Below are 15,129 nucleotides of genomic sequence, written 5' to 3' on the forward strand. Positions count from 1 at the left end.
TTTCTGCTTGAATGCCCTTCAGCTTCTAGCTCCGGAGCACCTCAGAACGTTGTCAACTGACCAACCCCTGGAAGTGGGACCAATCTGGGGAATGCAGCTTGGCCCTGGTGAGCTAACTGCCCTCTGCTTCCTTCCTCTCGCCCCAGCCCCCTCCTTCGTTCTGTTCTGAGCTGCAGAGGCAGGCATGGGGAGGGACAAGACGGACTCTTGGGCTTGGATCCAGAAACAGGAGGTGGTTGTTACAGGTGACAAAAGATGTTTAGTTTCCCCCATGCTTCTGACCCCCACTGAAAATGGCCACTAGATGGCAAAAGGAGACTGCTGCTCCCAGGTTCTTTCGAATCCAAGCCTCTGCCTTTCTCTCACTTACCTCTCCTCACTCAATGGCAGTGTCCTGACCTGGATGGTCTAGCTGCAAGCCCAATGATCTCGTCAGATCTCGAAAGCTAAGCAGGGTCGACTGTAGATAGTACTTGGATGGGAGACCTCCTTGGAATACCAGAAGTTGGGTGGGAGGGAGGGGCAGGCTTTCTTCAGCCACCTCTTTGAATATCCTCCAGACCCGTAGTAGGGGTCAGTCACCAAAGGTCAACATGACTTCCAGGTGCAAACACACACACACATGCACACAAAAAAAACCCTACCCAGCAACCAGTACTCAATGGCAGCACACACTTGCTTTGCATGGACAAGGTCTCCAGTTCAATCCCCAGCAAGGGCAGCCAAGATGATCCCGCGCAGCAGAGGTAAGAAAACCTTCTGCTGGAGACTGGGGAGTGACGGCGTCTTGGCAAGCGGCACCACGACAGGGCCTGATTCAGGAGACAGCAGTGCCACAAGCCCTTTGGGGTGGTGCTGAGAGAAGGTGGACGGAACAAGAGGGGAGCTGACTGACCATCAGGCTTCTTTGGGGCTGCACCACGGATTCCTGTTCTGTCGTCCCCTCAATATGGCTTCCCAGGAGACCGTGTGAAGTATACCTTGAACACGTAAGTGCCCAGTATCCCTTTTCTGGCCACTCGGTGAGTCACTTTCTACCCCCTGCCTGTTGCCAACTCCTCTGCCTACAACAGCAATGCAAGCGGTCTCTTTGCTGCCTCCAGGTGCTTCCTCTTACCCAGAGGTCAGTGCTGATGGGGGCAGACCTCCACAGGACCCCCCACTCCACACACACACTCCTTAAAGCTCCTGCTAAAGAGGACTGGCAGTCATTGCAGCAACAAGGGCAGGGGGCGAAGGATGCCCTCCAAGTCCACGCAGCCCCTGCCCTCAGCCCATTCGCAGGAAAGATGCGCTAAGGACCAAATAAATCAAATCAACATGAGTACACCTGGGGAATGGGTCAAGCCCCACTGCTGGATCTGTGATCGTCTTCACTCAGCATAGGACACTGAGAAGGACAGCACAGGACACACACACACCGTGACTTTCCCCTTCCATAAATGGGGGAGGGCGACTGAGATGGACTCCTGATAGCAACAGACCTTTGGACCACCCCTGAGGTATGGAGGGAAAGGCTCTTTGCCCCTAAACCATCTGGCAGCAAACCCCTCGTTTAAAATGCAGACTGGAAAAGACACAGGGAAGCAGCCGCAACATCAGAGGAGCCCTGCTGGATTAGACCCATAGAGGGTCCATCTAGTCCGGCATCCTGTCTCACACCGTGGCCAACCAATTCTTCTAGATGGCCAAACAGGGCAGAGAGGCCAAGGCTCTTGGCTCTGGAACTGAGACTCTGAATGTGGACGTTCTCCATTGGCAGACTCCATGACAGTCTCCATGACAGCCATTGACAGACTCCATGAATCTGTCCAATACCCTTTGAAAGCTGTTTATTCCTGTGGCCATCGCGACATTCTCTGGCAGTGAATTCCACATTTTAAAGTAAGGTGAGGGAAACAAACGGGAGGGGGGATCATAACTCCAGAATCCCCACCTTTTAAAGGACTGCATCAATCTGGGCTTGGGAAGTTTATCTCATTGTAAAGTTACGTGTTTCAGCAAAAGCTGGGATTCCCCTTTAATTACAGGTGTCATCTTAGCATAAGAAGCAAACGGCTCCTGTATTGGCCTTGATAAGACCTGAATTCCATATAATGACATTTCACCCTGGAATTCCTATGTGTGACTCTCCCATTTTGGAACTTTTTCTTTTTCCACATTGCTTCCAAGGAGAGCAAAGCCAACATCCACTCAGGAGAACCTGAAGGCAGTGGACACTACTCCACAATACAAACATTTCGTTAGCCTTAACGAAGAAGAAGAGATTGGACTAATACCCCACCCTTCACAGAGTCTCGGAGCACCTTACAATTTCCTTTCCCTTCCACTCCCCACAACAGACACCCGGTGAGGTAGAGAGAGCTCTGAGAGAACTGTGACTGACCCAAGCTCACCCAGCTGGCTGCATGTGGAAAAGGAGTGGGGAGAATCAGTCCAAAGCTCTTAACCATGATATCAAGCTGGCATTAATGCACCGCTAGCTGCCACAAAACAGTCAGGGGTGGGCTAAAAAGTCGTCCTGGGTGACAAACAAAACACACTACAGAGAAGCTGACTGTGAAGGAATCCCAGTAAGCCAAAAGGAAGAAATGCCTGAAGCAGCTTGGGCAACCTGGCATGAGCTACGGGCAACCAGGGGAGTTGCATGACTGGAACGACAAAAAAAGCAATTCTTGGGGCTTCTAGGGAAGCCATGAACGGGGCAAACTGGACATGAGACAGTGGCTCTGGGGGAAGGGAGTTTTGCTCTTCCTCCCCACTCTGTTTCCCCCTTTGGGCACTCGAAGGCAAGAGGAGGAAAGACAGTCAGCCTGTCTTTTTCCCCACCAGAATTCTGCACAGCTGTCTGGGACTGGAAGTATTTTCAGTCCGGGAAACAGCACGGCATGAATGGAGGAGAAAGCGTAGCCCGCCCTCCCTCCCTAGGGCTGCAGCCCCAAAAGTGGTTTTTAGGGTGGCCCAATTTCTATACCTGGAATTCCAGTGATAGCAATCCTGCAGCACCCCTTATCATACTAGAGAGTATGGTTGCCAACCTCCAGAATAACAGCCTACCGAGTTCCCCTGGGAAAAACAGCAGCTTCAGAGGGTAGACTGTAACAGCAAAACGCCCCACTGAAATCCCCCCCTCCCAAGCTGGAGTTGGCAACCGTCCTGGAGAGATCTAGAGTGGTTCAGCAGGCAGAAGCAGGAGGAGTCATGGGGGAAGAGGGGAGGATGTTGGGGGGGGGAACACTGGGGGCAGAGGCTGGAAACTTCCCTTTGGACTGGAGACCCAGGTAGGGCAGGAGGTGAAGGGGGGGGGGGAGGCAGAGGGGCCCAGCGAGGGCCTCAGCAGCCTTATCTCTGGCATCAGAATACAGACTGGAAACAGCCGCTTTGTTTTCCACCCTGCTTAGTTCTTAGAAGGAGTCCTGCCCACCTGAAGGATGGAGGGCCGACCTGCTCCTTAGCTCAGCTGGGCCCAAAGGGAAAACATTTTCATCTCTTCCACTAGCAGCAGCAAACATCTTACATTTCCAAAAACAACTTCATCATGAACCAACGAACAAAAACCTTTCAAGCTGTCAGGCGCTGAACAAATCTGCGGGTGACAGCGACAGATTCCTAAGGGCCACAGCAAGCAGGGGAAGAGAATTTCTCCACCTCCGATTCAGTCTGTTCCTGAAAGCTCTTTCACTGTGCACTCAAGAGAAAAAGTTCTGTACAATTCTCCCAAAAATACAAAGGGGTGGGGGTTGCCATTTCTGGAAACTAAACACAAATCCATCATGAGTCCCACCACCCTTTCAGAGCAGCCCGCCTCCAGGTGGGGCCTGGAGAGCTCTCGCTTTCACCACTGACCTTCAGCTGGCAGAGATCAGCTCCCCTGGAGAAAATGGCTGTTTTGAAGGGTGGGCTCTGTGGCATTGGACCACGCCGAGGCCCCTCCCCTCCCCTCCCCCAAAGTCTCCAGGTATTTTCTAACATGGACCTGGCAACCCTACACCTTTCCCACCCAAATCCAAGCGCAGACACATCTCCTCAAGCCCGGTGGGAGAGGCAGACGATCTGCCTGCACCAGACACCTTTGCAGCACATGACTGCTTTCCCAATGCCAAGCGAGTCACATTGAACTTGACGGAATGGAATCCCTCTGAGACAGGGAGCCAGCGGAAAAGTAGTTTCCCCCCCACCCCCACTTTCCTTCTACACCAGCACCAGGCTGGAGGGCATTCTCTCTGCACTCTGGTCATGCCAATGAAGACCTTCATGCCAGTTCAGCCTCCCGAGGCCAAGCACCAGAGCCCCTGTTTAAGCCATTTAACCTGTTCACGTCCAGGTGTGCCAATAAAAGCTTCCAAGAGGAAATTCAGGTCCGGGGAAATGGCATGGCGGGAGGCTTGAGCCCTCCTCTCCCTGTGCCCCACCGTTCTGATCCAAATTAGGGCTGCCTGCACCTGAGAATTAGGTTTCAACAGGGGGACCCCCACCCCCACATGTTTCAAAGGACCTGGGAGCAATACAGAATTCATCCTTATGGACCCAGAAAATTCAGGCACACCTCTGAGCACACGTGGAGGGCAGTTCATTCACCTCCTCCCCCCCATAGCTGGGACCAAGAACAAGGTCTGCAATACTAAGGAGGCACCACGCATGGAGTAAACAGCATCTCAAACACTGACACCTCCTTTCCAGGTACGTAGGGTAAGAGCTGCCGTTCAGATGCCAACAGGCAGCAAACAGAGAGACAGCCTCGCTTTGGTGAAACCCTCCCACACAGAGAAGGACCCCATCTGCAAGACGTCTGGAAAGGGTCAGCAAAGATATGCGCCTTACCAGCTAGCCTGAAAGAAGGCTGGAAAAGAGGCTGGCATCTGCCCAGCCAATAAGCCCTGTGGCGATACCCTGCAAGTGCTCCCTCATTCAACAGGCATACCCAGGGCTGGCGCTGCACTAGGCAAACTAGGAGACTGCCTAGTGCACTGGCCTTCTGGGGTGCCAAAATGGGGTCCCCCCCCATATGATTCAGCGATTGAACAAAACGGGAGTCAAGTGGTGCCTTTAACATCAACCAAGTTTGATTCAGAAGGTAAGCTTCCGTGCGCTCTCTAAGCACACTCCATCAGACGAGGCACACCTGATCCCCTCGTCTGACGAAGTGTGAACAGAGAGCACACGAAAGCTGACGTTCTGGATCAAACCTGGCTGGTCTTAAAGGCGCCACTTGACTCCTGCTTTGTTCAACTGCTCCGGCCCAAGACGGCTGCCCGCCTGCATCTAGGATTCGGTGGGCGGAGGGGGAGGGGGCCAGCGGTGGGCATGCCCCGGTGCCGTGTCAGGGTCTCTCTCGGGCACTGTCCCCTCGCCATCCTCGCCCGCGAGCTCCCCCCAAGGGCGCCAGAGAGGCGCGGGTCTGGCTCCCCTCCGGCCCTCCTCCAGCGGGCACCGACCTGCAGCTCGCACCAGGCCACCTCGACGGTGGTGTCGGTGTCGAGGCCCTTGTAGACGGTCTTGAAGGAGCCGCGGCCCAGCTCGATGTCGAACTTGAGGAAGCGGCCGTCGGGGGAGGTGGCCACGGCGCGCGTCTCGGCCTCCTCCTCCTCCTCCTCCTCCTCCTGCGGCGGCGCCCGCCGGCGGCCCTCGTCGGCCGGGGAGAGCGGCACCGGGGCCGCCGCGGCGCTCGCCACCACCCGCACGCCCAGCTCGCCCGAGCTCCGCCGGCTGATGCGGTAGGCTGAGCCGCGGCGCCCCGACGCTCGGCGCCCCCGAAGGCGCGTCCCCGGACCGGCCGCCTCCTCCTCCTGCTCCTGCTCCCGGAGGCCGGCGGCCGCCTCCTCGCGCTGCGCCATGGGCGCCTGCAGCACCAGCGCCAGCATCCGCACGCCCCGGCAGCCAGCCGCCCAGTGGCGCGCCTTCCAGCCCGGCCGCCCCCTCGGCCGCCGCACGCCACGTGCGCCCCGCCCGCCCGCCTGCCCGCCCTCTGCTGCCTGCCTGCCGCGCCCAGCCGCCCGCCTAGGCTTGCCAATCCCCAGGCGGCGGCAGGGGATCCCCCGGTTTGGAGGCCTCCCCCCCCCCCTTCAGGGTCCTCAGAAAGGGAGGGGAGGGAAACTTTTTTGTTCCCTAGGGAGATTTATTCCCATAGAAAATCATGGAGAATTGATCCGCAGGTATCTGGGGCTCTGGGGGGGGGGGTGTTTTTTGCGGTAGAGGCACCAAATTTTCAGTATAGCATCTAGTGCCTCTCCCCAAAATACCCCTCAAGTTTCAAAAAGATTGGACCAGGGGGTCCAATTCTACAAGCCCCAAAAGAAGGTGCCCCTATCCTTCATGATTTCCTATGGAAGGAAGGCATTGGAAAGGTGTGCCGTCCCTTTAAATGTGATGGCCAGAACTCCCTTTGGAGTTCAATGATGCTCGTCACAGCCTTGATCTTGGCTCCACCCCTAATGTCTCCTGGCTCCACCCCCAAAGTCCCCAGATATTTCTTGAGTTGGACTTGGCAACCCTACGCCCACCCCAGGTTGCCAGGCGTGCGAGCGGCGATGGGGCCTGCGCTCGGTGGGGCCTTGACTTGCCTGAGGGTCCCAGGCCAGGAGGCCAAGAAGGGCGCTCAGAGCATACGCGCGCTGCGGTCAACAGGCCGGCCTAGGGGTCCCAGCAGCAGGGCGAGACTTGCTTCCCGGGAAGCCTGCACGGCTCCAGGCAGCTCGGCCATGGGGCTAAAAGTGCAGCCGGCTTGGGAAGAAACCAACTTCTCCGTGAACATGAAGCCAGTTGGGGACACCCCCAGCAGGCTAGGCCCGGCCCGGCCCGGCCCTTCAAGAAGCAGGGAAGTCTGGCGAGCAGGATTCTTGGCAAGGCCCTGCGGGAGCTCACACACACACACACCCCGCACCGTGCACAAGATCTCCAGCCTCTCAAATAGGAGCCAAATTGAATCGCCCACCAAGAAGTCAGTTGGGAATCGATCCCTTTCAGTCCCCCTCCCCACCCTGCTTCCAGAGAAGCCGAGGGAAGCGTCCCTTCCTCCTCCTTGGCCTCACTGCTACCTCACAAGGGAACAAAAATGAAGGGGACTCTCAAACAGCCCCTGCTGGAAGCTGTTTACCACCACTTTTTCCATATTCTCAATTACAAATGTCTGTCTAAGGAGGACCCTCAGTCTGATGGGATGAACTATACTTGTTAATCCTTAAGGTTCTATAAGATTATACTTTCAGGTTCAGTAAAACTTTGGTGTGGGTTTTCTTCAAAATGCTAACTAGGGATGGATTTTGGTCCGTTGGTGGTTCTCTAAGCAGTGTTTGCGAACTGAAGACTCACCACAAACTTTCACAAATTTTGATGCTGTTCATGGAGCAGAAAGCAGGCGCTTAATGACTCCCAGCCATTTAACCCCCTGCTTTCTGTTCTTCATGAAAAACAACCCTTTGGTTTAAATGGCTCCCAGCCATTTAAACCCCTTCTTTTTGGTCCCCATGAAAAGTGGAGGGGATCAGAAAGCAAGGAGCACAAACAGGCTTGGTTTGTGAACCAGTCTCCCAGTTTGTATAGAGTCATGCTTCAGTTTGTGGTTCAGCCATAAACTGAACCACAAAACTGTTGACCGTCTCTTGATGCTAACCCAACTATCCCCTATCTACCTATGAGGCAGCTTAGGCATAGAGAGAACAGCTGGCCTAACGTGAATCCCTAGAAGGTGTCCTTGAGGATGTCCTCACATTTGCCTGGAGTGGACTCGCCTTTGGCTCTCCCCCGCCCCCCCCCCCTTCCACTTCGGATTCTCCAGGCCAGCATCTGCCAGGCTTGTCTGTGGCAGGGAGGGGTGGTGTTTGCTTGCTGCTTTAGCAACGGGGTCTTTCTGTGCAAGCAGGGATTCTTCTTCTCCTCACCTTCCAGATCAGCACTGGCGGCATTTCCCAGATCAGGACTTGAGCCAGGAAGGCTTGCCAGAGAAGCACAGCAGAGCCTTCTGCTCCGGGCAGCGGGAGGGAGCCCCAAATAGGAGTCCCCTCCAGGCCTTCTGCTTTGGGAGATCACTCCTGGGGGGGTGGGCAGGGAGTGTACAAACAAGCGCAGCTCGTAGTAGACATGGCTTGCAGCTTTAATACTGGCGATGATCTTGCCTTTGCCAAGCTGTATCTTGACTCTTGAGACCAAAGAGAGAAGCTGGGGGATGTGTGTGTGTGTGGGGGGGGTGCCCTTATAACACAAGCTCCTTTCAAATCAGGGATTCACATCCTGGTTTGTGGTTAAACCATAACTGTGCTTAAGTATGCAGTAGTAATACTTACCAATTATTAAGGAAAACAAACAGAGCGCTGCTGGCGTCTCTTATCTGGTGTTGTTTTAAATTGTTGGGAAAGAACGATGCAGGTAAAATCAGAGAGTCACTCTGTGCCACAGGGTCGTTTGGGTGCCTGTGCAGTGGCAAGTGCTGCTCTTTGCCAGCCGAAAGGTGCCTGTTCTCATGGGCAGGTGTTTTGCTTGCCACGCGTGTGGCTTACAGTCACGGTTGGTTCCAAAACAAAAGCAAGTTGAGCTGGAGTGAATCACAACAGCATTTGAATTGGAAGGGCTGGCTTTTTGGCACAGTGGCAGGCAGGCAGTCAGAGGCTCTGTTCTCCCTGGGGAACCTTTCTTGGTTTAACTGCCTGATGGGACTGTTTACACAACACACACATGGCCACATCACTTGTCTTTCCCCTGAGGTCAAGCTGTTTGCAGGAAGGAGGTGGGAGGCCGCCCCATGGCCTGGCCTCTGCTATGTTCTTATTCCCCAGATTGGCCCTCCGAAAGTAGGAGGCATTTGCTGGCGGGTGCTGAGTGCAGCAAGGCACTGCAGGCAGAGGCAAATGCATAGATTCGCTGGAGGGAGGGGAAGCCAGATGGGTCAAGATTCAAAGCTGCCTGAGAGCCACACCCACAGCCCTGGAAACCTGTATGTGGGGGGCATTAAAAGGAATGCTCTCCCCTTAATCCCAGGTCTGAAGACGAAGTGCTGGTCTTGAAATGGATCCTTCGTTACAGCCTCATCTCAAATGGACTAAATCCTGTTTAAATGCAGGAGGGTGGAGGAGAAATGTCTGGGGACCTATTGGAGCCATTTGTGCCTTTGCTCTTGCTTCTGACCCACTAGGTTTTGGCATAATAAGACTGAACCAACTAGCATTTAAAAATCAGGAAATTGGAAGGTAACTAAGTGTGCTGATCTCTAAAGAAAGTAACAAATGCCATGCAAGTGCTTCTGATGAGCTGGGCAAGAGCTGTTTCCCATCTGTGGCTGAACATTTCTCCCAACTGACTCTCATTCAGAACTCAGCTGTGGTATGCGTGAGAGACATGAGCATGTGCAAAGATCCCCTAGCTTAGCAAGAAATTCACTCATCCCCTACATGGCTTGGATTAGAAAGAGTGCTTCGCGCTTCTTTTTATTACTTAAGCATTAAGTCATTCCTTAGAATCGTAGAGTTGGAAGGGACCTCCAGGGTCATCTAGTCCAACCCCCTGCACAATGCAGGGAACTCACAAACGCCTCCCCCTAAATCCACAGGATCTTCATTGCTGTCAGATGGCCATCTAGCCTCTATTTAAAAACCTCCAAGGAAGGAGAGCCCACCACCTCCCAAGGAGGAAGCCTGTTCCACTGAGGAAACGCTCTGTCAAGAAGTTCTTCCTAATGTTGAGCCGGAACCACTTTTGATTTAATTTCAACCCATTGGGAGGGATGGTGGCTCAGTGGTAGAGCATCTGCTTGTTAAGCAGAAGGTCCCAGGTTCAATCCCTGGCATCTCCAAAAAAGGGTCCAGGCAAATAGGTGTGAAAAACCTCAGCTTGAGACCCTGGAGAGCCGCTGCCAGTCTGAGTAGACAATACTGACTTTGATGGACCAAGGGTCTGATTCAGTATAAGGCAGCTTCATATGTCCATTGGTTTTGGTCCTACCTTCTAGGGCCACAGAAAACAATTCCACACCATCCTCTATATGACAGCCCTTCAAGTATTTGAAGATGGTGATCATATCACCTCTCAGCCGCCTCCTCTCCAGGCTAAACATCCCCAGCTCCTTCAACCTTATCTCATAGGACTTGGTCTCCAGATCCCCTCACCATCTTTGTCGCCCTCCTCCGGACCCGTTCCGGCTTGTCTAAAGCCTTCTTAAAATGTGGTGTCCAAAACTGAACACAATACTCCAGGTGAGGTCTTACCAGAGCAGAGTAAAGCGATACCATCACATAACGTGATCTGGACACTATACTTCCGTTGATACAGCCCCAAATTGCATTTGCCTTCTTAGCAACCACATCACATTGTTGACTCATGTCCAGCGTATGATCCACTAAGACCCCTAGATCCTTTTTGCACATACTACTGCTAAGACAAGTCTCCCCCATCCTATAACCATGCATTGGATTTTTCCTACCTAAATGCAGAACTTTACATTTATCCCTGTTAAAATTCATTTTATTGGTTTTAGCCCAGTTTTCCAGCCTGTCAGGGTCATCCTGTATCCTGTTTCTGTCTTTTACTGTATTTGCAACCCCTCTCAATTTAGTATCATCTGCAAATTTAATAAGCATTCCCTCTATTCCTTCATTCAAATAATTGATAAAGATGTTAAACAAAACAGGCCCCAGGACAGATCCTTGAGGCACTCCACTCGTCACTCCTCTCCAAGAGGATGAGGAACCATTCACAAGCACTCTTTGGGTGCCATCTGTCAACCAGTTACAGATCCACCTAATGATTACAGGTTCCAAACCACATTTTACCAACTTGTCAACAAGGATAGTATGTGCAACCTTATCAAAACCCTTACTGAAATCAAGATATACGATGTCTATAGCATTCCCCTGATCCAGCAAGGTAGTCACTTTCTCAAAAAAAGAGATCAGGTTAGTCTGACATGACTTGTTCTTGAGAAATCCATGCTGGCTCTTTGTAATCACATCCATTCTTTCTAAATGTTCCAGGACCGACTATTTGATTATTTGTTCTACTGACAGGTCAGTAGCTACCCGGATCCTCTTTTTTCCCCTTCTTGAAGGTGGGGACAACATTCGCCTGCCTCCAATCTTCCGGCACCTCTCCTGTTCTCCAAGAATTCTCAAAAATAATAGCCAGAGGCTCAGAAATTACATCCACAAGCTCTTTTAGAACCCTTGGATGCAATTCATCTGGCCGTGAGGATTTAGTTTCATTCAAAGAAACTAGGTGTTTATGTACTACCCCAATGCTGATCCTAGGTTGGAACTTCATACCCTCCTTATATGTTCTGTTTTTGCCATGTCGAGTACCATTTCTCTAAGAAGAGAAGATTGAAGAAAAGTAGGAATTGAGCAGTTCTTCTCTGTTCTCTTGTCTTAAACAAGGGAACAAAACATGTTTCTCTAGAACGCACATGTTGCTATAGACCCTGCATAGAGCCAAAACAGAGATCTCCTAGAGTCATGAAGCAACTCCACCTTGTTGATCTAGAAGGCCTACATATTTGGGAGCCAGGCTTCACTTCCTTTCAGACATCTAAGCATCTTACCTCTTTGACTCGCCATTCTCAACTTTAGCGGAGAACCTAGCTGTCCACTCAGGGATTCTGTGTACTTCTCACAGATACTGCTGACCCCCAGTTGGAGGTTTGGCCATCCAGATCTTATTTTGAAGCCCTGGAGTTCTAGTGCGGGCTTTCAGGGGCTGCCTAATTAGAAAAATGGTAATGGGGGACAACTCAGCTTCTTGAGAAGCTTCCTGCCTGCTTGCAGCAGAGTGTGTGTGTGTGTGTATGCATGCGAACATGCTACAATGCATTCTCCATCCAGGTGAGGCGGTAGTTGTGAGAGGTAGGGATTTATGGGTGGAAAAAGTCAGGGAAACCAGCTGACCTCACTGTTTCGCTCGCTTATGGGCTCTCTTGTTTTCTGTCTCTGTCTCGTGACTTTTGGAGGAGGTAGCAGAACCCTATGGGCAGGAGAAAAACAGGTTCCCGTTGCTCCTTCTCCTCTTGTACTGCTCAAACCATGAAGCTGCTCTCTTTCAAGTGTGGAAACTGCCCCAAGGCAGCCAGCCCATCCCAGGGCAGAGGAAAGAAGAGAGCCTCGCCTGCTCAGATGGGTCCAGACCAGGGATGAGATGGACGGCAGTTCTGCAGCTCCTGCTGGCTGGGGGGAATCGGGGCTTGCAGGATTTCGCTGGAGCTCAGTCCTGGGATTAATTCCTAACAATCAGGAATGTGAAGCACCTGTACAGAGGAAGATGCCTCGGCATAACAGCACCATTGGAAATCATCCCCAACAGTGTCAAGGTTTAGAATACCAGCAGCACCCCCACACACACCCACCCTTTGCAATTTCTGAACAAATTAGAAGCTCTGGCCAGGAAGACCTGAAGTGGGCTAACGTTTGCTCATTTACTCTGTGCACTCTGCACAAGGTCAAGGCAAGTCTCATCTTTGATCACTTCTTTGCCCCACGCTAAGCACTGAAAAGCAGCCTCAGTAAGCTTGAAGCCGCAGGAGGAGGCCCACTCTTCGTAGAAGACAGATGGGTTTCCCAAGCCTGTGTTGAGCCCGAGGCAGCAACCACCGATGGTTGCCAACACATAAGAAAGCCATCTTGAACTGTCGGGGCCAAACTAGGCGGTGACTGGAGAATGCTAGAAGGCAGGCAGCATGCTGGGCTGAAGGCGGTCCCGAAGGCATGCTGGCTAGGGTTGCCAAGTCCAATTTAAGAAATATCTGGGGACTTTGGGGGTGGAGCCAGGAGACTTTGGGGGTGGAGCCAGGAGAAATTAGGGGTGGAGCCAAGATCAAGGCTGTGACAAGCATAATTGAACTCCAAAGGGAGTTCTGGCCATCACATTTAAAGGGACGGCACACCTTTTCAATGCTTTCCTTTCATAGGAAATCATGAAGGATAGGGGCACCTTCTTTGGGGGCTCATAGAATTGGACCCCCTGGTCCAATCTTTTTGAAACTTAGAGGGTATTTTGGGAAGAGGCATTAGATGCTATACTGAAAATTTGGCGCCTTTACCTCAAAAAACAGCCCCCCCCCAGAGCCCCAGATACCCGTGGATCAATTCTCCATGATTTTCTATGGGAATAAATCTCCATAGGGAATAATAGAGTTCCCAGCAGACATTTCCTTCCCCTCCCCCTGCTTTCTGACAACCCTGAAGCGGGGGGAGGGTCTCCAAACTGGGGGATCCCCTGGCCCCACCTGGGGATTGGCAACCCTAATGCTGGCCCCTGGCCACATAGGGCTTTAAAGGTAAGTACTCCATCGAACTTTCAGAACCGCTATACTGCACTGTATTAATACAGCACCATGAAATGTTTTAAATAATTTAAGTATGTAATTATGTTTGATATGTTTTATTGGTTTTTAATGGAAGTAATGTGATGTTGTGAGCCTCCCTGAGTCCGCTTGCGGAGAGGGCGGGATATAAGCTTAACGTAATAAATAAATAATAAATAAATACCAACACCTTGAACAGGATCTGGTACTCAATGGGTAGCCAGTGCAATTCACGCAACACAGGATGGATCCGTGCCTGTATAGGCGACAAAGTCAGCATCCACGCAGCAGTGTTCTTCACCAGCTGGAGTTTCCGGAGGAGGGTAGATCCAGCCCTGTTCTTGGACCCCTCATTTCCCAACAATAGACCTATTAGCATTTGTATGAAGATGGGCTAACACTAGAAAGCGACTGAACGGACTCCAGCGCTTCCTGCCTGTCCTCTGCCCAAAGAGGGAGAAAAACCTTCCAAATCTCAGAGTACAGGTTTTGCTCATTTCAAAACTCCAAATAAAAAATGCTTTTCTTCACAGCATCCTCACGTCACACACCTAACATTTTCTCTTGGCTCCTGCAACTTCCCTGTTAGGAACTTTATGAGGTGTCCAGGACCCCATTCAGATCAGAGCCAGCGCAGGAACAGTCCCCGGCCTTTCCCACTCCCATCATTGCCCCAACAGCCCCAGAGGGCTACTGCTGGATGTGCTTCAGGAGCAGTGAGCTACACAAAGGTTTCCCCAATCGGCCACACACACACACACACACAACCATTTGGGGGCTAGTCAATGGCACAGCAGGAAGGCATAAACAAGGCATTATCTCTCCATTCTGTGCTCCCAATCAAGCAGGGTCTGTGTGAGGGGTTGCCAACCTCTAGGTGGCATGTGGAGATCTCCCACTCTATTGCAATTGTTCTCCAGGTGACAAGATTATAGAATCACAGAGTTGGAAGGGGCCAGACAGACCATCTAGTCCAACTCCTGCTCACTGCCTAAAGCATACCCGACAAGTGCTTGTCCAGCTGCTGGTTAAAGACTGCCGATGAGGAGGAAGCTCACCACCTCCCCTAGGTAGCCGATTCCACTGCCAAACAATTCTTACTGTAAAAAAGTTCTTCCTACTATCCAGCTGGTACCTTCCCACCCTTAATTTAAACCCATTATTATGAGTCCTCTCCTCTGCTGCCAACAGGGACAGCTCCCTGCCCTCCTCTAAGGGACAGCCCTCCAAATACTTATAGAGAGCAATCCTGTCTCCCCTTAGCCTCCTCTTCTCCAGACCAAACATTTCCAAGCCCCTCAGCCTTTCCTCCTAGGGCTTAGTCTCCAGGCCCCTGAACATCCTCGTTGCTCTCCTCTGCACCCGCTCCATTCTGTCCATGTTCTCCTTGAAGTGAGGCCTCCAGAACTGCACATAGTACTCAAGCGTGGCCTGTCCAATGCAGTATACAGTGGGATGACGACACCTTGTGATTTGGATGCCTCTGTTGATACACCCCAAGACGACATTAGCCCTTTTTGTTGCTGCATCACACTGGCTGCTTATATTAAACTTAGGATCCAGCCTTACTCTAAGTTTTTGTTCACACACACAGCAACGCAGAAAGCGTATCCTCCATCCAGTATGCATGTTCCTCATTTTTGTTACCCAGATGCAGAACTCTGCACTTATCTTGGTTACGTTGTATCTTGCTCACATCTGCCCACTTTTCTAGTGTATTCAGATCTTGTTGGATTCTGTCTTCATCTTCTGGTGTGTTTGCTGCTCCTCCCAATTTGGTGTCACCTGCAAATTTAATGAGCCGCCCCTTCATGCCTTCATCCACATCACTGATAAAGATATTGAAAAGTCCA

The 15,129-nt window shown here is 51.9% G+C and overlaps 1 protein-coding gene and 1 non-coding gene across 2 annotated transcripts in view; one reads left to right on the top strand and one right to left on the bottom strand.

Annotated features, from left to right (window-relative positions):
- Positions 1 to 5,834, bottom strand: part of WNK4 (WNK lysine deficient protein kinase 4) — a 51,706-nt gene extending 45,872 nt beyond the window's left edge. The window contains exon 1 of the mRNA XM_060255277.1: positions 5,436 to 5,834. Coding sequence (XP_060111260.1) covers positions 5,436 to 5,834 — 399 coding nt within the window. The remainder of the gene's footprint in view (positions 1 to 5,435) is intronic.
- A 3,872-nt stretch (positions 5,835 to 9,706) lies between these two features.
- TRNAN-GUU (transfer RNA asparagine (anticodon GUU)) lies at positions 9,707 to 9,781 on the top strand. Its single transcript has one exon. It is a non-coding gene; the product is annotated as a tRNA-Asn (tRNA).
- The last annotated feature ends 5,348 nt before the right edge of the window (positions 9,782 to 15,129 follow it).

The sequence above is a fragment of the Heteronotia binoei genome, chromosome 15 (assembly GCF_032191835.1).
Source record: "Heteronotia binoei isolate CCM8104 ecotype False Entrance Well chromosome 15, APGP_CSIRO_Hbin_v1, whole genome shotgun sequence".
NCBI lineage: Eukaryota > Metazoa > Chordata > Lepidosauria > Squamata > Gekkonidae > Heteronotia > Heteronotia binoei.